This window comes from Centroberyx affinis, unplaced genomic scaffold (genome assembly GCF_046629955.1).
Source record: "Centroberyx affinis isolate AG114_WGS23_722 - 3 ecotype Tasmania unplaced genomic scaffold, CSIRO-AGI_Caff_v1 ptg002581l_1, whole genome shotgun sequence".
Classification (NCBI taxonomy): domain Eukaryota; kingdom Metazoa; phylum Chordata; class Actinopteri; order Beryciformes; family Berycidae; genus Centroberyx; species Centroberyx affinis.
In genome coordinates, this window is record NW_027280787.1 from 39,157 (window position 1) to 63,692 (window position 24,536).

The 24,536-nt window shown below is 42.9% G+C and overlaps 1 protein-coding gene across 1 annotated transcript; it reads left to right on the plus strand.

Annotated features, from left to right (window-relative positions):
- Window positions 1-1,509: 1,509 nt before the first annotated feature.
- gpatch1 (G patch domain containing 1) lies at window positions 1,510-23,978 on the plus strand. The gene is given in 21 exon segments (XM_071534564.1): window positions 1,510-1,580; window positions 2,380-2,514; window positions 3,172-3,257; window positions 5,059-5,219; window positions 6,395-6,492; window positions 7,076-7,134; window positions 8,223-8,342; window positions 8,344-8,469; window positions 9,080-9,227; window positions 11,108-11,187; window positions 11,708-11,921; window positions 12,192-12,467; window positions 14,150-14,328; window positions 15,899-16,026; window positions 17,024-17,112; window positions 17,977-18,185; window positions 20,283-20,556; window positions 21,406-21,519; window positions 22,661-22,773; window positions 22,861-23,003; window positions 23,645-23,978. Coding segments are annotated over 21 exon segments (2,856 nt in total). The 5' UTR covers window position 1,510; the 3' UTR covers window positions 23,679-23,978.
- The last annotated feature ends 558 nt before the right edge of the window (window positions 23,979-24,536 follow it).

Sequence of the window (24,536 nt, forward strand, 5' to 3'; positions counted from 1 at the left end):
ATTTTGACTAGTAATAACATTATCAAACAGTTTTTACATTATCAGCTGCCGCAAGGCTACATTTATTTGGTTCATATAGAACAAGCATAATTTCTGTTCTCAGGTGAAAACCTCATCATGCCAATCTTGGTTATTTTCATGTTTTAACTTCAATTGAAGGATTTCACGCTCTTCTATGGGTTGATGAATTTCTGCCACTCTTGATGTTGTAAAAACCCTTTGAAAACCTGTTGGACAGATTCAAAACTGCATGGTGGTCAAGCTGAAAACAAGGCTGTTTTACTTAGTTCCTCAAAAGCTGACATTTGGGAGATAAAAGGTTTTCACTGGTCAGTGGCAATATCTGATTAATACCCAGGTGCCAGACTGTTAAGAGATTTCAAAACCAACACCAGCAGTTTAAACTGATTCTGGAGCTGACCGGGAGCCAGTGTGCAGTGACTTTGACATTTCCTACAACATGATCTGTTTCCCCCTATCTTGCAACAGGCAAAGGCTCTCCCAATTAACGATTATGCAAAGATTACGCCCGAAGATTAACGACGTAGCCGACAGCGGCGTGCTCTGGTCTGTCCAGCCTCGTCGAGCGGGGAGGAAGGTTTCGCAACAGCTCGCGAAGTCAGGCCGTACGCCTCCGGTCCGAGCCAAGACCTCTGCAGGCCAGGGTCGCGTTTTCCCGAGGTTCATCTCCAGTTGACGCCTGCAGCCTCCTCCCTGTGGAGAGCGAGCGCTGTCCGGGCTCCAGAGCCGCGGATTACACCACCGAGCCGAGCCTTTTAGTTAGTTTACCCCCCTAAAGACGGGGAGTTTAGCCGGCCGCTCGCATTACAAAGAGCAGGGAGGGTAATATTTTATTCCGTGTCGAGGGGGCCCGCTTGGAGGCCGGGATCTGGACGGGGCCTTTTGCTGAGCCAGGGTTTTGTCTTGTGTCGAGCAGCGGGAGTTTTTACATCGCCGCGGGGGGTGTAAGTGATTTCAAGCTCAAAGAAAACAAATGACAAAGTGTTGTGGGCTTTGGACGAACACTCGATAGCCACCGCTCTGCTCCTTGGAGGCAGCTGGAGGAAATTATATGGTTCCTCAATAAAGAAACATCCAAACTCCTCAGTCTTTTCTGTTTCTGTTTCTGTTCCTGTCTCTGTCTCTGTCTCTCTGGTAATTTTGGTATCTGTGTATCTATTTACAACCGCAAGGAAAAAGAACTAGACCTACTGCAGATGGACAGAAAAAGAAAGAGAAAGAAATGCAGACAGACAGTTAGAGAGCTGTGTGTGTGTGTGTGTGTGTGTGTGTGTGTGTGTGTGTGTGTGTGTGTGTGTGTGTCTGTGTCTGTGTGTGTGCGTGTGTGCGTGTGTGTGTGTGTGAGTCCAATGTTTCAACATACCTCTGGAGAGTTTAGTGTGTGATAGTCTTTATGTAGCCACAAGATGTCGCCCTTTCTCAATTTATTATAGACTACCCTTTTCGCCACCATTTTTGTCTCTCTGTGAGTGCCGTAGTTGTAGTAAACATGGCGTCGGACAGTGACAGCGATGAGGATTTTGTAACTTATGGCACCCCTTTGGAGCCTCTAGAAGAAGGTAGGACGTTTTAATAACTCCACAAGCTGCCCGTTTGCAGGTTAACCTTTTGCCAATAGTAATGAATGGGAATAATTGAGCTGAGATGTCTCCAACAGTTATCTTAACATGCATTGCTAACGAGCATGCTAATACCAAGGCAATGTTATGTTAGCTTTTCTCACTCGCTAGCCTAGCCCCGATATCGTACACCAAACTCTATTCAAAATTTTGGCAGTTTAATATTACCTTACATGTTGGCAAACTAACATACTTCATAGAACATCACTTGACCTTTTACGAATTGCTAGCGTCTACTGGTAAATTCGGCATACAAGTGATTCACCCAGCAGCGCTTAATTTAAATAAAACCTCAATTTTTGTTAAGTTGGTTCACACTGCTCGCTACGGCACCGCCAAGCTGTAAGTGAACGTTATTTTAAGGGAAGAAGATAGCGGGAAAGCAGGCGACCCAGTTACAGAAGTTGAAGTTCTATTGAAAGAAATGCTGCTTGGTGTTTTGCATGTATGCCGAATTTAAGAGTGGTCCCTTACTATTCATAAAAGGTCTAAAGTCAGATTCTACCAGCTGTGTACTTTTGCGGACAAACAAGGGAACATTAATTTGCTATGTTTTTTAATGAAGTTTGGTGTCATGTCGTCTCCCATGCGAGAGAAAGACAGGTATCGGGCCTATCACTTCGTCATCACGCTATACACGCTCTTATTCATGAAACTATGTGAGACTAGTCGCGCTGTGTGATATATTGAATATGTTGAGTATGTGGTTATTTACATGTAACTTGTGTGTTCGCTCCAGATGAGCCGTTGAGGAAGCCGGTCCCTCTCCATGAGCAGACGGTGAAGGATGAGAAGGGACGCTTCCAGAGGTTCCACGGAGCTTTTACTGGAGGCTTTTCTGCTGGTTACTTCAACACCGTGGGCTCCAAGGAAGGTCGGTGGTTCTGCCTCCAAACACCAAGTCTCACTGTACCTGGCTTACCTGCTCCTACTGTCACTGTGTGGCTGTTGGGTTTGGGAGTGGAGGGCTAACTGGTTGTCCAGGACCTGATCAGGCCTGACCTGCTGCTCAGCTTGAGGTTTAACTACAAAATAATGTGTCCAGTGTTACTTTTACTGACTTAGCGGCTCCCCCTTCCATCACTCACACACAGGTAGTAAAATGCAGATACAAGGAAAATTCCTTATGTAGCCTTACTGCTCAACGTGCTACAAAAAATTACATTTGCAATTTTAACACAGCTGTCCATATGTCCTGATGTTAACATCTGAATGAGAGCCGTTGTTAAACTGATCCTGGAAGGCTCCAGGAGTGGACCTGGGTCTCAGAAGCGGCATTACCCAGCACTTCTTCAAAACACTGGACAGGAAACACTGAATAAGTCAAATACTCCTGTGGGACTGGTTATCTGTGGCACGTCACAAACATAAAAGTTTGATCGTTCATTCAAAATTTTGCATATAACTGTTCTGCTGTTCCACCCTCTGTTTGTATGGAAGCTTTTCCTGAAGCGTTGGATTCGCTCACCAAGCAAAACTTATTTCAAAAATGAACAATTTGATCGCTGATCCTGTGTTGTCGTCCTCTCAGGTTGGACCCCGTCCAGCTTTGTATCGTCACGGCAACTGAAAGCTGAGAAACAACATGTCAGGCCGGAGGATTTCATGGATGAGGAGGTACTGCCATCCTTCGATCGATAGATAGATAGATAGATAGATAGATAGATAGATAGATAGATAGATAGATAGATAGATAGATAGATGGATGTTGTTCTCAATGACTGCATCATCTATTACCACCCAAAACAGACTCTTCACCCAGGTGATGCAGCTGATTCAGACAGAGGGAGCAGAGTCTGGACGTACATGATGGATAACTTGAAACTACAGTATATTCGCTGTGGGGAAATTTGATTGTTGCAGCAGCAAATAGTGGCAGGATGCAGGAAAGACAAAAAATAAAATCCGTCTAAGAATGGAACAAATTTGTATTAAACACAACTGACAGTGACAACATGAGAACGTCCGATGTGAAGTAAGAAAAAGTAACAAAAAGAAAAGAAAAATGAGAAAGAAATGGTACACCAAAGTAGAAAAAATAGAGGAATACTAGAAAAGGCAATTAGAGGTCCTACAACTAGCTCAGCAGCATATTGAACAAGTCTAACAGCACTGTCCTCTGATACAGGCGTGGTGTTACTTGTTTATTTTCCAAACTGCCAAGTAAAAAAAGCAGTCACCACACACCCAAAGCCTTGATGCAAACAGTTAAAAAAACTAAGATACCAACATTTGAAAAATCATGTGTTTGTCAGGGCCTTTTGGCGCGTTTGACAAAATGTTGGCGTTTTAATTCAGTGACTGAAATATTATTTTCCGGTGCTGATGATTCCAGTTCAGTTCCGGCTCCTCATCAGTCGACAGAGACCTTCTGCGTTTAAAGTTTCCACCCAGCAGGGGGCGCTGCAGCAGTAGACAGACTGTGTTGTTCCTGTCAGGAGAAGACGGATCAGTCCTCCACCTGCTGTAGAGTTTAAAGTCGGATGAACATTTATTATTCTGCTCTGTGCTGCTGAGAGTCTTATGATTTAGTAAGATGAAGTTTAAGTGGGAATGTGTTTTAACTCAATTGATTTGATTTGATGTCAATGGTAAAGTCTCAGTAAGGATGTTGTAAGAAACACAAACACTACCGCTCTGTTTCCATCCAACTGTCAAGCAAATTTTTACACAAATTTTTGAAATGTCTCAAAGAATGAAACACGAATCAAGTGTGTTTCCCTCAGCTGGGTTGAAGTGAATCAGTGTAAAATGTCAACACATCCACCAGAAAAATGATGAGAGAGAGTTGCCGTAAAACTTCAATTAAACGCAGAGTCCCTTCTACTGGCCGGGTGTGGCTCCACGTTTTGACAAATAAAGGCCGGTCTCAATTAGAAGCCGGTTGCCATTGACGCTGCAAAGCAGTTTATTTTTTTTTTTACTTGCATTCAAACGTCAGTCACATTTGCTGGTCGCCATGGCAGCACACAGAAAAAAGTACGATCTGAAATTCAAGCTGTCAGATGTCAAATTTGATACGGGTCTCTCTCTCTCTCTCTCTGTCTCTCTCTCTCTCTCTCTCTCTCTCTCTCTCTCTCTCTCTCTCTCTCTCTCTCTCTCTCTCTCTCTGTGCATGAGCTTGATGCGCTGTCTCTCGGAGCGAGATCAAATGAATGATTCGTAATTGATATGTTATTCGATAGCCTAATTTTTATACGAGTAATATTCATACTGGTTTAAATAAACAATTTGATAGCATTTCCCATCTTTGCTGAGCAAGAGTTTTGTGTGAAAGGAATGAAAGGCCTGTCCCATATAGACGCCTGTCCCAAATATAGGCCGGTTGAGTTCAGTGTTTGAAGCAAATAAAAGCCTGGGCTGTTAATTGAAGTTTTACAGTGATTAGTATTGATCCCGGTCTTGTTGTCCCCGTCAGGACTTGGGCGAACACGGCATCGCCCCCAGAGAGATCACCACCAGCCGGGAGTTCTCCTCCAGCAGGACGGACCCGGCCAGGGAGAAGGCCCGGGCCGTCAGCTCCCTGTCAGCTCCCATCCCCGGAGACACCCTGCTGGAGGAGCTGATCGCCCCCGCCAGGTAACAACCACCGGATCAATAACATCCTTTATTACCAATGTTGTTGGTTTTTCAAAATCATGCATGGAAATAGTATTTAGAATTAAATTTTAGGGATGGGACGATCTGTTTATCTCACGATACGATTCAATACACAATATGAGGTTCACAATTCAATACAACCAGGATACGATGTGATAAATAAAAGTTCAGAGACAACAATTCTGACTGTGCAGAATTCTGTTTATTTCTGAGGCACAAATCTTTCTAGCGATGCCATTGGCTGCTAGAATGTAAACAACAATTTAAAAATGTCATTACAAAGTGACAATAATATAATTTGGATGGAGAGCTTGTGAAACTGTGATGGTCAAGAGTCTCATTAGTGATTACTACAGCAGAATAACATGGAGCTGATATCACCATTCATTTTTCTGTTCCACGATACTGTCACATTTTTGTTCTGTGATATATTGACTTGATATATCGTCCCATTCCTATTATATTTACCTCCTTTCAACTGACTGTCTTCTCTTAGAGGCCCAGTGGCCTTTAGAGAGCGGCCAGACGGAGATTTTGTCTCTGTCAAAAACAGACTGAACCCATGTGTTTCTCTATGAGGCTGATCGTCTTTTTTCTGCAGCATTGTCTGTATTTTTCCATACATCAAAAGTTGAAAAATGTAAACTGTTTTGAACTTTTTTACAATACCTAATTATCCATTAACTGTTCAGAGTCGGTAAACGTGGAGCTCACCTTTTCTCTCGATTTTCAGAAAAAGCAACTAATTTGACTCAGAGTTTCAGAGTTGCATGATGCAGCCACAGCCTGGAACGTTTTCTTTTGTCTGTGAACGAGAACGGCAACAGCAAGGAGCTTTCTCTTGTCAAGATCCATCCACCCAAGATCCAAGATCATCCACCCACTTTTTTTCAAAAACGCCAAGCCTCTGTTTCACATTCCAGTCGGACAAAGAACGGAGAGTGAGGAATCCGTATACGAACTTCATGCGTTTCTTAGCTGATTCATCCAGAGAAGCTTCACTTAGCTTCTTAAATAGGAAGATGTCATTCTTGAAGTTATACTCCACAGTAAAACAAAATTTCACGTTAGGGTTGGTTACGGAAAAGTTTTGGAATTGAATTGTAAAATAAGTGTGCGGACTCTACTTCGGCTCTGTTGGTTTTGTGTGTCAGGTCGTCCATCGGGGTGGAGCTGCTGAGGATGATGGGATGGAAGGAGGGCCAGGGCGTCGGGCCTCGTGTCAAGAGGAAAGCCGGCAGGCAGAAAACAGGTAAGTTTCACTTTGAGCAAAGTGTTGGAACAGCTGCTTGTTGGGTGGAGAAACATCGCTCATTTATATAGATTACAATAAATTAATGAGCATAAAGACATGATGCTGTTTCTTCACTGATAGTACAGTTGAGGTTTTGTGACTTTTGAGCAAATCGGCTGTACTCCAAAACTAATTATCACTTGTTTGCAATGAAATGAAATGTTTTTTTGACTCACTAATTGAATTAACTAATAATAAGAATGCAGTAAAAACATCCCTAATTCTAATCTAATTCAATCTAAAAAGATTGTTAAACATATTGAGGATAGAGATAAACTGTAAAGATGACACTGTAATTTATTTAATCCAAACTTTATATCTTTTGTTCTGTTTTTTCCTTTCCTTGTCTGTGTATTAATTTAAAGTAGATCTTCTGATTTGATCCCCTGTGTTTTTTATGTTGTGAAAACTAATTGTGATTTTACCATATAATTGGAATATTATGCTAATATTTGTACCATGCTGTTATAAATGATAAAGAGCAGTCAAGAAAGTTATTTTTTTGGAAGTTTTCATAAACTCGTCTTCCTCCTCCTGATAGAGGGCGGAGCCAGGGTTTACGGCTGTGTGCTGCCCCCTGCTGGCTCGGAGGACTCAGAGGTACGTGGAACCACTGAAACCAGTTCGCACCAGCAGCAACTCCAGAAACCAGTCTGCTCCGGTCTGTGCAGACCTAGACACAGACGGCCAGTCTCTGGAACGTCTGTTCAGTTCCTATGACCAGATACAACCATTTTTCTAAACAATTTTTAAACAAGTATTTGTTCTAAATTGGATAAAGGATAGGTAAATAGAAATATTGAAAGCCTCACTGGCAAAGTTTGCAACCAAAAGAAACTGACAGCTGATGACAAAACAAATTTTGACATTTTAGTATTCCTTTATAGCCTGATATTCAGACTGAATGTCTATTTGGTTCCCACTCCTTTTTCCTCCTCATTAGCCATGTTCTGTGTGGGGAGGGGGTTGATTTTCCCTGAACCAATCTGAAGTTATTTTCAGTCTCACTGATGCTGAACTCAATCAAAACAATAACAAAAGACGTAGTTTGATGATGTCATGAAGTAGCGTGGGATCATGGGAGTTTTTTTTTACGGGGACAGCTTCGGCAACAGAACGCAGCAAACGGGAATGAATAATCTGATCCATCACAGTGAGCGATAACTGTCACAGTGAGATCTGACGGATCATCTGGTGTTTCCCGTGTTTCCCCAGAAGTTAGGGGTAAAGGGGATATGACATCATGACAGGAAGTTAGGGGGTAAAGGGGATATGACGCCACGACAGGAAGTTAGGGGGTAAAGGGGATATGACATCATGACAGGAAGTTAGGGGGTAAAGGGGATATAACGCCATGACAGGAGACCAAATGAAACGCACCGTTACCTTGAAGAAGATTACGTATTTCTCTGGGTTTGAACATTGTTGGAAACATTTGGGATAATGTAAGAACACAACTCAAAAAAATATATAATATAGGTCTAGTCATTTTTAGATATTTTAATGCGGAAATGTTACATATTACACCTTTTTAAGAGGGTGATTTCAATAATTATTCTGCCGAAACGCCACAAACGGTTCAAACTTTAGTCCCGCCACAAAGGCTCTGATTGGCTCGATTGAGATTCAGGAGTCTGGAAGCAGGATAATTCCTTTGGTATTTCCTCACTCCTCTCTCCGCCTGGCAGGACGACGCCGACGAGGAGTTCGCCCCGGAGAACGTGACCTTTGCCCCCAAAGACGTGACGCCCCTGGATTTCAGCCCCAAGGTGGGGGTGCAGGGTTTGGGGTACCGGGGTCTGGACCCGGGCCGGGGCGCTGCCGGGCCGCTCTGCACCGCAACACTTCGACCTGTTCAACCTGCAGTCTGACAGAACCAGCCAGCTGTTTGGAGACGCACCGCAACACACACACAGAGGAGGGGTGGCCGGACAGGTGTGTGAGTGTGTGTGTGTGTGTGTGTGAGAGAGAGAGAGAGAGAGAGAGAGAGAGAGTGTGTGTGTGTGTGTGTGTGTGTGAGTGTGAGTGTGTGAGAGAGAGAGAGAGAGAGAGAGAGAGAGAGTGTGTGTATTTGTGTTTGTGTTAATGTGTATTTATGTGTATATGTATCTTTTGTCTTTGTGTGTGTTCATGTGCATATACTTCTGTGTGTTTGTGTGTTGCTGTGTGTCTTTGTGTGTGTGTTAATGTGTATTTACTTGTGTGTGTGTGTTTGTGTGTGTTAATGTGTACTTACTTGTGTGAATGTTTGTGTTTTTGTGTGTGTGGCTTTATATGTTTTTGTGTATTTAGTCTTGTATGTGTGTTAATATGTATTCATTTATGTGTGTGTGTGTGTGTGTGTGTGTGAGAGTGTGTCTTTGTTCACATGTATGCACTTATACATGTGTGTGTGTGTGTGTAATGTGTATTTGTGTGTATTTGAATGTGTGTGTGTTTTCCTGAGCTGCTGCTGTTTTTTTGTACGATTTGAGCTTTTTTTAATTGAAGGAAGCCTCTGATTCTGATTCTGATTCTGACGCTGCTGGTGACCTTTGACCCGCAGGCGTTCGGGGTGGGGGCGCTGGAGGATGACGATGAAGATGTCTACCAGAGAGACGCCATGTCCAACTACGACACGGTGCTGGGGGGGGAGGAGCCGGGCGACGGCCTGTACGGCTGGACCGCCCCGCAGCAGTACACCAAGAAGAGAGGTAGCTCCGCCGGGCCGCAGGCTGCAAAGTTTGTGAAATAGAGAAAAATAAAACGAGGCCCTAAAAGTTGTATTTTTGAAAATGAATGGATGGCCTTGAAAGTAAAATATATCAGTCAAGTTGGTCAGTGTGCCTCAGCTCTGTGAGGAAAACCCTGTCAGAGATCTGCAGGTTTAACATGAAGGCTGTGAGGCTCTACGATGTTTTGTTTTTTTTGTTTTTTTTTCTGTAGCCTTTTTTATCACGGCACGTCTCAAAGGACTTTACAGAGAATGAGCCTAACTAGATCTAATTGATCAACAATCAATCATAGAACAGAATGATATAGGACAAACATCAGGAAGAGCACAAGACACATGACACATGACAAAAGCAGATTTCAGGAAGACCAAAATCTGATTCTGACCAATCTCATGTCTTAACCCAAAACATACCAATTTTGAGTCCTTGAAAGACCTGTGAGTGAGTGTGGGAACCCTGCCAGTTGCATAAAGCTAGTCTAAGCCTTAGACTGGTCTTACATTCTCAGGTTTGAATAGGCTAATTAAGACTGTTACTTAAATATTACGACTGACTTACTTTGAGTTAGGAAAGTTAGCCACCTTCCCCCTGGCTAATCTTGAGTTAAGAATTTTGTTGTTATGGCAACGAGTCGGCCTAACTGTCAGAGCGGGACGTTTAAATACTGAAGCTGTTTCATAAAAGACGGCAAATCTTTGGTTTTTGGAAAGAGCCTGAAGAAGAGAGAGAGTCTTTAGAGACAGAAACAACCTGTTAGAGATCTACAACAACCAAGAAGTAGTAGGAACAGGTAAATATAAATGTCTATAGCAAGTTTGACTTAAGGTCACATTTACGTCTAAGACCAGGTCTATCTTTATGCAACTGGCCTTGTATAGTTAGTACAGTATCCCACAATACTATATAGTACACTACAGTACTACAGTTTAGATTAAACTTTATTGATCCCCCTGTGGGGAAATTGCAGCAGGAAAAAGCAAATAAAAGTAGAATATCCATTAAATGAGAATAGAGTAAATGGGAGTTATATAAACACACACAGTTGACAACTTCAGCACTAGAACATATTAAGTAGAAATGTATGAAAACAATATGGATTACAGCATTCAGAGGATGAATAAAGAATAAGAATTAGGTAAGAAGAATATGTGCAGTATATAAAATATGCCTAAAATAGAAAAAAATGTGCCTCATATTCACATTAACAGTTCTTTTGAAGGCCATATATGCAGTGTGTAGATGCAGTATGAAATAGATGGAAACAAAACAAGTTAAAAAAAAAAAATCACTAGACCTGTCTGAATATTCTGCAGGTCTGCATAATTAGGATGATTTCTTGCTAGAAAAATAGTTTGTTTTCAGCCTCTTTACTACTGTAATGAACATGTGAAAGGCTGCAGTGTATCTGAGACATCATAAGGCCTTGGCTGAAATAAAGACAATGAAATGAAGACGCTTTAAGACTTTCCAGACCTGCAGATACTCTGGAATCAGCAGGAATCCCTCTCATGAAGTACAGTTGTTCATAATTTATTTATTTAATTATACAGTTTAAGTGTATTTTTAAAGAAGGTTAAAGGTGGTTTTGCATTCAGTCTTGTTTGTCTCAGTAAGTTGATGTGAGTTAAACTGCTTTCACATAAAACTTTAATAAGTTCTACTGTTGACATTGCCAGTTTTGTTGTGTTTAATATCCCCCATCTTTTCTATTCTTATTTATATTCTACTCATCTTTGCCGTATCCTTGTATTATTTTCTGCTGCAACGTTTCATCTCATCTTCCTCTACAGCTTCATTTGAAATTGGTCTTCAATCTTTATTGTAGCTGTAGCTTTATTGATTCTTTGTTCTGGTTTCAGACCGGAGCAAAGATTCCTCGTACCTGGGCAAAATCCTGGAGGGATTCACGCTGGCGTCGATATCAGCTGACGAGAAAACAGTAAGAAGCTGAACTCTAAACTATCAATAATCTATAATGATCTATAATCCAATCAGACTCTATCATCCACGATCTGAACAAACTGCGTCATTAATAGCTCTTACCATTTCCCCTCTCCTTCATCTCTCTCCTTCATCTCTCTCTCTCTCTTTCTCTCTGTCTCTCTCTCTCGCTCTCTCTGTATCTCGCTCTCTCTCGCTCTCTCTCTGTATCTCTCGCTCTCTGTCTCTCTCTCTCCCTCTCTCGCTCGCTCACTCGCTCTCTCACTCTCCCTCTCTCTCTCTCGCTCTCTCTGTCTCGCTCTCTTGCTCTCTCTCTCTCTCTACCACTCTCTCTCTGTCTCTCTCTCTCTCTCTACCGCTTTCTCTCTCTCTCGCTTTCTCTCTCTGTCTCTCGCTCTCTCTCTGTCTCTCTCTCTCTCTCTCTCTCGCTCTCTCTCTTTCTCTCTGTGTCTCTCTCTCTCTCTCTCTCTCTCTCTCTCTCTCTCTCTCTCTCTCTCTCTCTCTCTCTCTCTCTGTAGATCTTCCCTCCCCCCTCCCTGCCCAGAGACTATCGTCCAGTTCATTATTTCCGCCCGGTGGTTGATGTTTCCGGTGTTAGTCCGGTGCTGGCCGAGGCTCTGCGGGCCTCCAGGGGCCGGCTGGTCCAAGCCGAGGCCGGGGCCCAACGCGGAGGACGCCACCAGCTGGACTCTGGCCAGAGGGGGGCGCTGCTGGGGGAGACGGTCCTGCCAGGTATAACGATGATGATAAAGTCACATCGAGTCACATGAGCATTTGTGATACGCTAAATGTCTGTTTCATCGTTTTGTGTCCGCCAGAAAATAGTCCCTCTTTACTACGTCACCTTACAAACATTATTGTCACATCTATGATTTTTTTATTTTGGGAAGAATTATTAGTGGAGACAAGAAAACGTTGAAATACCGAATTAGATACGGCACGCATATAAAAATGATCGGAGGTGATGTAACTGCTTCTGCTCTGACTGTCCCTCCTGCTCAGGACCCAGTTCAGTCATGGACCTGCTGAGCTCGGCGGACAGGGAGAGACTGGCCAACCTCCGCAACTCCTCCAACCCCACCCCGGACTCCCACGATGCCTTGCTGTCTGCGGGGGCGTCGGCTCAGGGCTCCTTGGCCCCCAGGTCCCAGCAGCAGGAGGCCCTGGCGGCCTGGAGGGGCACCCAGGGGTCCCAGACCTTCAGACCGTTCGAGAAGAACCCCAGCAAGCAGGCTCGCTACGACCTCTACCTCAGCCGGCTGAGGCAGGGAGACAAAGGTAGGAGGCTCCGTTACAGGGAGATGGTGCTATCCCTGAACTACTGCTGCGCTGTGGCTCCACCCCACACAGGAAAGTTTTTTGTTTAAAATGTATTAATTTCTTCAGTGCAGGGTTCCTACGCAGGTCTGGGAAGTCTGGAAAAGTATTAAAAATGAATTTGATCATTTCCAGGTCTTTGGGGAGTTTGGGAATCTGAAAAAATGTCTGGAAAAGTATGGAAAATGTTGCGGTTCAGGTCCGATACACACATGATTCTAGCTTTTATGTTGTTGTAGAGCCACTTTGAGTCCACAGGTTTTGTTGATGTGAAGAATAATGTTCAGATAGAGGGACGCTCTTATTACCCAGCCGCTGTCAGCATGCATTATATCAAATACCCACCAAAATCAAATCCGGTCAAGAACATAGGGTCTGGGAAAAATATGGAATTTTAAAATGTAAACCGTGTAGGAACCCTGCCAATCATCTCACATATTCTGATATTTGTCTCTGTGAAGAACAATCTTCATCTATACAGTGATATGACCTAGTTAGCAGGGGCAAGATGTCTATCTGCGTAAATCATATTGAACACGAGACAAAATCTTCAAAACAAATCAAGCTCTGGAAAAAGTTGTTATGTATGACAGTATTATGTATTTTGCATCTTGTCCCTTTATGTTACCTCCCTCCGAGCCAGGGTCGTAACAAAGTATGGAATTTTTTTATTTAAAGTGTGTAGGAACCCTGTCAGTGGCTGCTAGTATAAGACTTGACAGTATTTGCTTTATTCACATGGCGGCCATGTTTGATCTAGAAGAAGCATAGAGAAACAGAGTCAAACTCAATCAGTCCTTGGACAAAACATTTAAAAAATACTTCAACTCTTATCCTTGGATATGGTGGAGAGATGAACAGAGCTGGAGAAGTACCAGAACACAGAATACAGCAGCCGGACTGATCATCCTTAACATAATATTTTCATTTATTTAGTTGTGTTTCTTTGACAGTCAAATTGTTTATGCTGGCTGTGTCTGCTAGCTAACACTAGCAGCTGGTTAAACCTGCTACTGATAAAGTTTTCAAACTGCAGTGACTCTGGTGTAAAGGTTAAACATAATTTCAGAGAAATCACAACAGTGGAATTTAACGGTGTGGCCAGTGTTGTGTGAGTGGAGCATTATGTTAAAAAGCAGAAAGGCAAGTTTTGTGTGAAATACAGAAACTGCAACCTTAACATTAATCTGTCTCTGTGTTGAACCCTGTCTGTCTGTCTGTCCGTCTGTCCCTCTGTCTGCTTGTCTGTCTGTCTGCCTGTCTGTCTCTCTGTCTCTCTGTCTGTCTGTCTGTCTGTCTGTCTGTCTGTCTGTCCGTCTGCCTGTCCCTCTGTCTGTCTGTCTGTCTGTCTGTCTCTTTGTCTGTCTCTCTGTCTGTCTGTCTGTCCCTCTGTCTGTCTGTCTGCCTGTCTGTCTCTCTGTCTGTCTCTCTGTCTGTCTCTCTGTCTGTCTGTCTGTCCCTCTGTCTGTCTGTCTGTCTGTCTGTCCCTCTGTCTGTCTGCCTGTCTGTCCCTCTGCCTGTCTGTCTGTCCCTCTGCCTGTCTGTCTGTCTGCCTGTCTGTCTCTCTGCCTGTCTGTCTCTCTGTCTCTCTATCTGTCTCTCTGTCTCTCTGCCTGTCTGTCTGTCTCTCTGTCTGTGTGTAGACGCCCTGGAGGCCATTCTGGATCCCAGTATGACGGAGTGGGAGCGGAGCAGGGAGAGGGAGGAGTTTGTCCGGTCCTCTGTCCTGTACCGGCCCAGCTCCTCCTTCCTCTCCTCCCGCTTCACCAGAGGCAAAGACGAGGAGGACGACGACACGGTGGAGGTCAGCCGAGACCAGGAGGTGAGACACTGTGCCATAATGAACCATACCATAACATACTGAACCATAATGAACCATACCATAACATACTGAACCATAATGAACCATACCATAACATACTGCATCATAATGAACCATACCATAACATACTGAACCATAATGAACCATACCATAACATACTGAACCATAATGAACCATACCATAACATACTGTACCATAATGAACCATACCATAACATACTGAACCATAATGAACCATACCATAACATACTGAACCATAATGAACCATACCATAACATACTGTACCATAATGAACCATACCATAACATACTGTACCATAATGAACCATACCATAACATACTGGAACATAATGAACCATACCATAACATACTGCATCATAATGAACCATACCATAACATACTGAACCATAATGAACCATACCATAACATACTGCATCATAATGAACCATACCATAACATACTGGAACATAAAAAAACGTGCTATTACATACTGTCCCATAATGAAGTTTAGAGGAGTGTGTGTTAGAGGAGGGTAGAGTGTGTGTTAGAGGAGGGTAGAGGAGTGTGTGTTAGAGGAGGGTAGAGTGTGTGTTAGAGGAGGGTAGAGGAGTGTGTGTTAGAGGAGGGTAGAGGAGTGTGTGTTAGAGTAGGTTAGAGGAGAGTGTGTTAGAGGAGTGTGTGTTAGAGGAGGGTAGAGTGTGTGTTAGAGTAGGTTAGAGGAGAGTGTGTTAGAGCAGTGTGTGTTAGAGGAGGTTAGAGGAGTGTGTGTTAGAGGAGTGTGTGTTAGAGGAGGTTAGAGGAGAGTGTGTTAGAGGAGTGTGTGTTAGAGGAGTGTGTGTTAGAGGAGGTTAGAGGAGAGTGTGTTAGAGGAGTGTGTGTTAGAGGAGTGTGTGTTAGAGGAGGTTAGAGGAGTGTGTGTTAGAGGAGGTTAGAGGAGAGTGTGTTAGAGGAGTGTGTGTTAGAGGAGTGTGTGTTAGAGGAGGTTAGAGGAGTGTGTGTTAGAGGAGGTTAGGGGAGTGTGTGTAAGAGGAGTGTGTTAGAGGAGGTCAGAGGAGTGTGTGTTAGAGGAGTGTGTGTTAGAGGAGGGTAGAGTGTGTGTAAGAGGAGGTTAGAGGAGTGTGTGTTAGAGGAGTGTGTGTAAGAGGAGGGTAGAGTGTGTGTTAGAGGAGGTTAGAGGAGTGTGTGTTAGAGGAGTGTGTGTTAGAGGAGGGTAGAGTGTGTGTAAGAGGAGGTTAGAGGAGTGTGTGTTAGAGGAGGTTAGAGGTGAGGAGTGTGTGTTAGAGGAGTGTGTGTTAGAGGAGGTTAGACGAGTGTGTGTTAGAGGAGCTCAGAGGAGTGTGTGTTAGAGGAGGATAGAGGTGAGGAGTGTGTGTAAGAGTTTAGAGGTGAGGAGTGTGTGTTAGAGGAAGATAGAGGTGAGGAGTGTGTGTTAGAGGTTAGAGTGTGTGTAAGAGGTTAGAGGAGTGTGTTTTAGAGGTTAGAGTGTGTGTGTAAGAGGTGAGGAGTGTGTGTTTTAGAGGTTAGAGTGTGTGTGTGTGTGTGTGTGTTGATGTCTTGGTGTTTCCCCCTCAGGACGATGTGGACGACCAGCAGGCTGCAGTCAGGATGAAGATGTTTGGGAAACTGACCAGAGACACTCTGCAGTGGCATCCTGACAAACTGCTGTGTAAGAGGTTCAACGTGCCAGACCCCTACCCCGGGTACGACACACACACACACACACACACTGTCCCAGACCCCTACCCCGGGTACGACACACACACACACACACACACACACACTGTCCCAGACCCCTACCCCGGGTACGACACACACACACACACACTGTCCCAGACCCCTACCCCGGGTACGACACACACACACACACACACACACACACACACACTGTCCCAGACCCCTACCCCGGGTACAACACACACACACACACACACACACACACACACACACACACTGTCCCAGACCCCTAACCCGGGTACGACACACACACACACACACACACACACTGTCCCTGACCCCTAACCCGGGTACGACACACACACACACACACACACACACACACACTGTCCCTGACCCCTAACCCGGGTACGACACACACACACACACACACACACACACACTGTCCCTGACCCCTAACCCGGGTACGACACACACACACACACACACACACACTGTCCCTGACCCCTAACCCGGGTACGACACACACACACACACACACACACTGTCCCAGACCCCTACCCCGGGTACGACACACACACACACACACACACACACACACTGTCCCAGACCCCTAACCCGGGTACGACACACACACACACACACACACACACACACACACACTGTCCCTGATTGTTACTCTCTATGACTGTCAAACACACAAATCCAAGAATTACAGCTGCCCTTTTGGGACTTTTAATATTTTTTCTGAGATTACTGAAAATTAAGCTAGTAATTAATAAACCTAGCTCTCGTAGAAACTTTCTTAAACTTGACAGTGATCTAATTTGTTGGTGTTCACAGTCTATTTGTACCATTTTTCCAGTAGCTCTGAAAATGTCCAGGGCATCAAACATTTTCATTTCTGCCAATTTTGCTGCTTTTCTGAAAATCTGAACTCTTCATGCTCATTTTGCCTGGACTAATGGAAAGAGCTCCGCCCACTTTCACCTGTAACTGAACTGAATGTGATTGGTCCTGCAGGTCAGGTGTGGTGGGTTTGCCCAAGGTGAAGAGAGACAAGTTCTCAGTCTTCAACTTCCTGACTGTAGCAGAGAAACCGGAGACTGCAGGTACAGCTCCTCCCTGCTCTCATTCACGTCTTATTTTCAGCAGACAGGAGGCGCGGCGGGAGAGCTTAGCGTGTTTTTACAAGTTAAAAATAACTTAAATTATAGCAAAACTGATCCAGAACCTGCTAAAGACGAAGCTTTGGCACATCAGCTTGTTCTGAAGCTTGTACTGAAAACCTTGTTTCAGATTTGTGTTTCTGTGTCTGACAACAGCGATATAATCCTTCTTCACTTATGCTCTTCAACTATATCTTTCCTCCTCCTCCTCTTCCTCCTTCTTTTCTTCTCCTCCTTCTCCTGCTTTTCCTTCTCCTCCTCTTCCTTCTCCTCTTCGTCCTCCTTCTCCTCCTCTTCCTCTTTCTCCTTTCTCCTCTTCCTTCTCTTCCTTCTCCTTCTCCTCCTTGTCTTCCCTCTCTCCTCGTCCTCCTTGTTTTTCCTTCTTCTCTTCCTCTTCCCTCTCTCCTCGTCATTGTTGTCCTCCTTTTCCTTCCCTCTCTCCTCCTCCTCCTCTTCCTCCTCCTCCTCCTCCCTCCTCCTTCTCCTCCTCCCTCCTCTTTCTCCTCATCTTCCTCCTTCTCCTCCTCTTCCTCCTCCTTGTCTTCCCTCTCTCCTCGTCCTCTTTCTTCTCCTCTTCCTTGTTTTTCCTTCTCCTCTTCCTCCTCATCTTCCCTCTCTCCTTGTCTTCCTCCTCCTCTTCCCTCTCTCCTTCTCCTCCTCTTCCTCCTCCTCCTCCTTCTCCTCCCTCCTCTTCCTCTTCATCTTCCTTCTTCTCCTCCTCCTCTTCCTCCTGCTCTTCCTCCTCTTCCTCCTCCTTGTCTTCCCTCTCTCCTCCCTCCTCTTCCTCCTCCTCCTCCTCCTCCTCAGCTCCTCCAAAGCCTCCAGAGCCTGGTAGGAGGTCTAGGTGGGATGTTCCAGGCCAGACGGAGGAGAAGAAGAAGGATCCGCTGAGCGAGTTCCTCAGCGTGGCTCGAAACCAGGCGTCTGGATCCCAACCAGAACCAGCTGCTGTACCCGCCTTACCCACCAGCACCGGAACCGGAACCAGCACCGCCACCCCAGACCCCAAGACTGAGGTAGTGTTTCTGCCGTATGCAACGAAACCCGCTGGGTCACCTGTGTATTTCTAAACCCAGTCTGGAGACCCAGCGCTGCCTGGAGACATCATTAAAATCAATTATTTAATCAATCGTAAAATCAATCATTAAAACTACTTACTTTTCCTTGTTAGCTAAATGCAGAGGCCCAAGACAACTGATAATGTAGTAACTGACAGATAATTTCATAACTTTACAAAATGTAAAGAAATATCCCTCCAAATTACGTCCAAATGTATTAAAACCTGCTAATGCAATGGTTTTTCTGATAACAGAATACATTATTACATTAACTGGCAGTTATCAACATTTTAAAGGGTGTAACTTTTTTTATTATTACAGTATCAGTTGTAAGATGTTATTACATTATCTGGCAGTTTATTACATTAACAGGTTTTATTACATTTTTGACTCAGAGGGAAATTTTAGAGGGACAGTTTGACAAGTTATTATATTTTGTGGCAGTTATTAGATTATCAGCTGCTGCAAAGCTTCTTGGGGTTGCTTTGTTGTCGGCTGTACATTTTGTATTTCCTCTATTTTTTTTATTTTTTTTTGGCTTAAAAACTAAGTAAAAACTAACAATCTGTGAAATGGTTAAGTAACCAGAAAACCTTATTTATGTTGTTGGATGACATTGGAGAGCAAACTAGCAGATTAGTTTTCACCAAGTTACAGAAACACTAATAGACTGTTGGATGTTTCCTGTAGGAGGAGACTCCAGGTTTACTTTACTTTTCTCAGAGTAACACATAGAGCTGCACAATTAATCATAGATAATAATATATCGCATTTTTTTGTTTCCATGATTAATAATCATGTAATTCAGCGATACTGAAGTGTGTGATATATTTTAAATTCCCCTGAAATTCCTGGTGTCCCTCCTGACCAATCACAGCCTCTGAATGCTCAACCTGCATCATGTGACCAAAACCAAAGTTCAGCTGGCGAAGCAGCAGAGAAACTTTACAGAGAGAATCTGTGGAAAAGAAGGGATCGACCTGACGATAGAGAGGAAAACCCTGAAAACTTTTTAGGTGTGAAAAGTGGATCATCGTCTCATCTGGAGACTCTTTGGTTTGAAACTAGATGACAAACAAGAACAGATTCTGGACAGTTTGTCTTCAGGTTGTAGCTTTAATTCAACGGTTCAGTTGAATAAAGCTGAATAAAGTAGGAATTAGTTATTTTTTGAATGTAGTAAATACGGACATAATAAAAGTAAGTAAGAATGAAAACAATGACTTCCTAGCTGCTGCTACTTTGAGAAATACTGGACTGAAAAAAAGTGATGGTAACACTTTATAATAACCATCATTAATAAATGGTAAATTGATAGTTAATTAAACTTTAGTTAATAGTTATTTTACTGTTAACAAACAATGAAATGATCTTTAATAATGTTTACTAATTATTAGTAATGCTATAATTTATGTTATTTTATCATTCGTTTGTGTAATATAAAATCATTTGTTTATAAATTATATATTGTATCATAGCTGATAAGAGACGGTAAAAAGGGTAAAAAGCTATGATACAATATATCATTTATAAACAAATGATTTTATATTACACAAACGAATGATAAAATAACATAAATTATAGCATTACTAATAATTAGTAAACATTATTAATGATCATTTCATTGTTTGTTAACAGTAAAATAACTATTAACTAAAGTTTAATTAACTATCAATTTACCATTTATTAATGATGGTTATTATAAAGTGTTACCAAAGTGATTAATAATCATGATCACAATATTTAGCAAAATAATCTGATTATAATTTTTACCATAATCATGCAGCCGTAATAACACATGTACCTTCACTGCATATTTCTAGATAGAATGGTTCTCTCAGTCCAGTACAGACTGCTGACTACTGAACGCTCATATAGTGAAGTCTGACTTTTCTTACCTTTTAATGTGATTTAATTGTATATTTGCTCATGTCCGTGTCACATGCTGTTTGTCTTGATGCTGCTGTCTGCGCCAGATCTGGAAAATGAGTTTTGATCTCAGAGGAACTTCCTGGTTAAACAAATCTAAAAACAAAACGATGTTCCCTCCTGCAGACAAAGAAGAGTGAGGGTGAGGAAGAGGAGGAGGAAGAGGAGGAGAGCAGGCCTCCCATGGATCTGTTCAAGGCCATCTTCGCCAGCTCCTCCGATGACAAGTCTTCCTCTTCATCGGAGGGAGAGAGTGAGGATGAGGAGGATGAAAAGGATGAAGAGGAGGGACAGGGCAAGGCCGACCTGCAGCCGCCAAACCTCTTCAACATCACCTCCACCTCCCTCACCTCCTCCCTCACCTCCTCCCTCACCTCCTCCACCTCCGGCCAGCAGACAGGTAACTACAGTCCAAACTTCAGACTCTACTCCTTCAGACAGGTTGTTAGAAATGAGCACAAAGTCCATCAGCACTGTGTGATGTCACCTCTTAAAACACATTTTTACAGACAGGCTTTTAGTTTTTACCTTTTTTTCCCCTGTTGAATATACCTGCTTTATTCTTCTTTGACTCTGTTCTTATCATGTTGGACAGTCTTATTTATCTTACTGAGATTTATTTATGATTTTGTTGCTTCTTAAAGCTGCAATAAGCAAAGGTTTCTGACCACTAGAGGGCGACAGAAACTGCAACACATTTGTGAATAACACACAGCAAAGTTACTGCACTACGGAGGCCTACTAAGGACAAACATTGCAAAGCACCATGTATAAAGGCTAACAGCTAAGCTAACCGTACCTACAGAGAAGTCTCACTTTGACAGATCTTTATCCTGAGAAATGTTTTCAGGGATGGGAGGTGGTGAGCACCGCTTTTACACAGCGAGGGAGGAGCCAAGCTAGTTTAAAAAAAAAAAAAAGTAAAAGTGACTGAATGGATCAAGAGGAGCTTCTTTCAGGAGCAGAATTTGACAACAAGCTTTAGAAAAGAGGTGAAAACAGCAACACAGCTGCTGCTGTGTGGATATTGGTTTATATCAAAATGTCTCAATGAAATCTCCACATAGCACACATTAGGTTCAGGATTGGTTAGAAGGTCTGATATCACTTATTGCAGGTTTAAAGCACTTTGTAACGCTGAGTTGAAAAGTGCCATATTAATAAAGTGTATTGTTATTCTTGACAGAGGAGAAGGAGAGTATTATTCTTATTCGTAACATTATATTTTCCCTCTCTGTTCCTTTTAAAGCGGCGGTGTCCTCTACAGAGCAGGCTGATCCTGGACCAGTTCCCTCCTGTCAGAACGCCACACAGGAAGAGGAGGAGTTTGGTCCAAAGCTCCCGCCTCCTTCATCTGCCCTCAGTGAGTCAGACAGAAGTCTCAGTATAAACCGTCCTGCTCCATGGAGGCTGAGAGTCTGCAGGTTTTACTCCAACCAGACTCTACAGCAGCTGATTATCACTCCTTCAACCAGACAGCAGGAATCTGTTCTGTTTGGTTGGAATGGAAATTGGGCTGGCTGAAAAAAACACGATACACAGATACATTGCAGTTTGATTTTTTCACATTTAGATTAGGGCTGAATGATATTGACAAAAAATCGAATTGCGATTATTTTACAGAATATTGTAATTGAGATTTAAACTGTGATTCATATCATCACAAGTTTTTGTCATCATAAATTTGTTAAAACTTCAAAATTGTTTAAAAGTGATTTTGTTAAAAAAATATAGATGTCAGTGTGCAGGATTTACTGACTTAGTCTGATGAAAGGTTTTCACCAATACTGAACTTGATTCATGAACCAAAGATTACCTGCAGCTCTAAAACACTGTTCACAAATCCATCCTGGACCAAACTCTCTCTTAAGTAATTAATTTCAGCGTCTGTGATTTGGAAATTGCAGAGGTTCATATTGCGATTTATTTATTTTTTTCGATTAATTGTTCAGCTGTAATTCAGAATTGATTCTGCAAATCCTGATATCAGTTCAACAGATCTACAGAGCAGCAGGTTTTGACCTTCACTCCTGTAGGTGGCGGTCTAGAGATTATTTCCAGAAGTACAGAGGCTTGACCTAGTCTCGACAGTCCAGACCCAAATCCACCATTTTACCCAAATCATGTTTTAGGTCTGGGGAACTCCTTCCCCTTTCTCTCAGTCAGTGCTTCCTGGTTGACCGTGAGGCTCCTGTGCTCGTATTTTCATTGGCTACACAGAATGTCAATCAGTGACATCAGTCACAGAGACACACATCTCTCTGCCTCAGCTTGTGCTAACATCATGTTACAGAGATGAAGCTTTACAGAAGCTGTTTACAGTTAGATGTGTTAGCATGTTGCTAACAGGCTGCAGGAAAACCTTCTTTGCTCGATTCTGATTGGTCATTCCTTTCCTTTTGCTTTTGTGTGAAACAGGTCGGGATATTTAACAGGTTTTTCTCTGTGTATGAAACCTGGTAGAGGTTGCACTTGACCAAACTGTGTGTTGTTCCTCCGTTCAGCCACAGGAGGCGCCTCCTCCCTCTGCTCCCCCACCAAGGAGGAGAAACCCAGCAGGAGGAGCAAGGAGAAGCACAAGGCCAAGAAGCAGCACAAACACAAGAAGGAGAAAAAGGTAGAGGAGAAAAGCCAAAGACGTTCTGTGTCAAATAAAACCTCCGGTCTGCTTCCTCCCCTCTGACTTCCTGTTATTTCTCCCCAGAAGAAGAAGCACAAGAAGCACAAACACAAAGGGAAGCAGCAGAAGAAGAGTAAGAAGGAGGCGTCGGACAGCAGCTCGGAGGACGGCGAGGGAGACGAAGACGGCGAGGCCGGACAGGCGTCGACAGAGGAGCTGCTGAAAAGGTCAGAGGTCACGGAGGTCCTGGGTTATTATAACCGTCCAGCAGTCAGAACACACAGAGCAACAGCATGGAAATCACTGAGAAATAATGTAGTGTCAGCTGTTAAAGAGCATCACAGTTCAATATGGAGGAATACATTCAGCATACATTATCTGAGTGAATTCAAAAGGTCAACAGTAGAATCAGCTTCAATTCCTGGATTACCAGATTTACATGCAACCAACAGTAAAGAGGTCAAGGGTCAGAGGTCACAGCACCCTGACAATAGATGGAACAAATCTCTTCTGTCGGGTGAAAATATGTCCAAATGTCCAAAATGTCAACTTTTCATGAACTAAGCAGCAGCTTTGTCTTTAGCAGATGAACGTGCACTTCTGAGTCTGTCCAGTTTGTTTTGAAAAGGTTTCAGAAACCCAAGGCTCGCAGGATGTTAGAGGAACATGTAATCCTTCAGTTGAAGATAAAACATGAAAATTACAGAAATTGGAGTTGCGAGCTTTCCACATGACAACAGTGAAATGTTCCTGTGACCCCAGAATGACCATGGATGGTAGAGAAGTGCAGAGGAAAGACATGAAGCCGGGCAGAAGAGACTTGTCAGGTCTGCTGCATCGTGTCTCACTGTCTGTCCTTTCCTTCCAGGCTGAAGAGCGTGCGATCGAAGCAGCTGTGGTGAAACAGGAGGTTCTGGGTCCTCTGTGAGGACGACCAGCGTGAAAACACTCTGTACACAAACTGCTGCTTTCATTTTAGATAACCGACTAGTTGTTGTTCTTTTTTAAAAAATAAAATGTTAATCACATGGTGTTGGTGTGTTTGTTACTGCTGATAACTGCACAGTGGTTGATAAACACACAGACAAATCTAGTTAAATCTAGTATATCTTGTTTCACATTCTTCAACAAATCTAGGAAAATATTTTTTTAATATACTGGTGACAAAAAAATGTATTAAAAATGAACTTTTACTCCTTGTGGGTCTTTGAAGCAGCAGATGGTAACAAGATACAGCAAGAAAAATAGAATATAAATAAGAACAGAGCAAATGGGGCATTAAACATACACAGCTGCCTATTGTCCTTAATAAATATATTAAAATCACAGATTTATATGACATGTACAGAATCAAACCAGAAAATCTTACTTCCAGGATGAGCGACACATGATCGACCAATCAGAGCTGGCTGAGGGTTTTAGGACTTTTCTCTGATGCTGCAGTCATGTTAACCAGTTTTATCATTTTTCACCTTTTTCATACTGTACACTTTCTCAAACTTTTTGGTATACTCATAAAGTCCTGATACTTTTCATTGTTTTTTTCCTCATGCCTCACTAAGATCTACTGCTGCTATTTTAAATCTCTTAATGCTGTAATCCAGACTTTTATCATACTTGAATTCGTCCACAAAATCCAAAAACGCTTCATTTCATGCACAAAATTGAATTTGTGTCTTGATGTGTTTTGATTTCCTGGACGAAAATGAAGACAATATTTTAATTTCATGTACGAAATGATCTTATATTTAAATTAAATT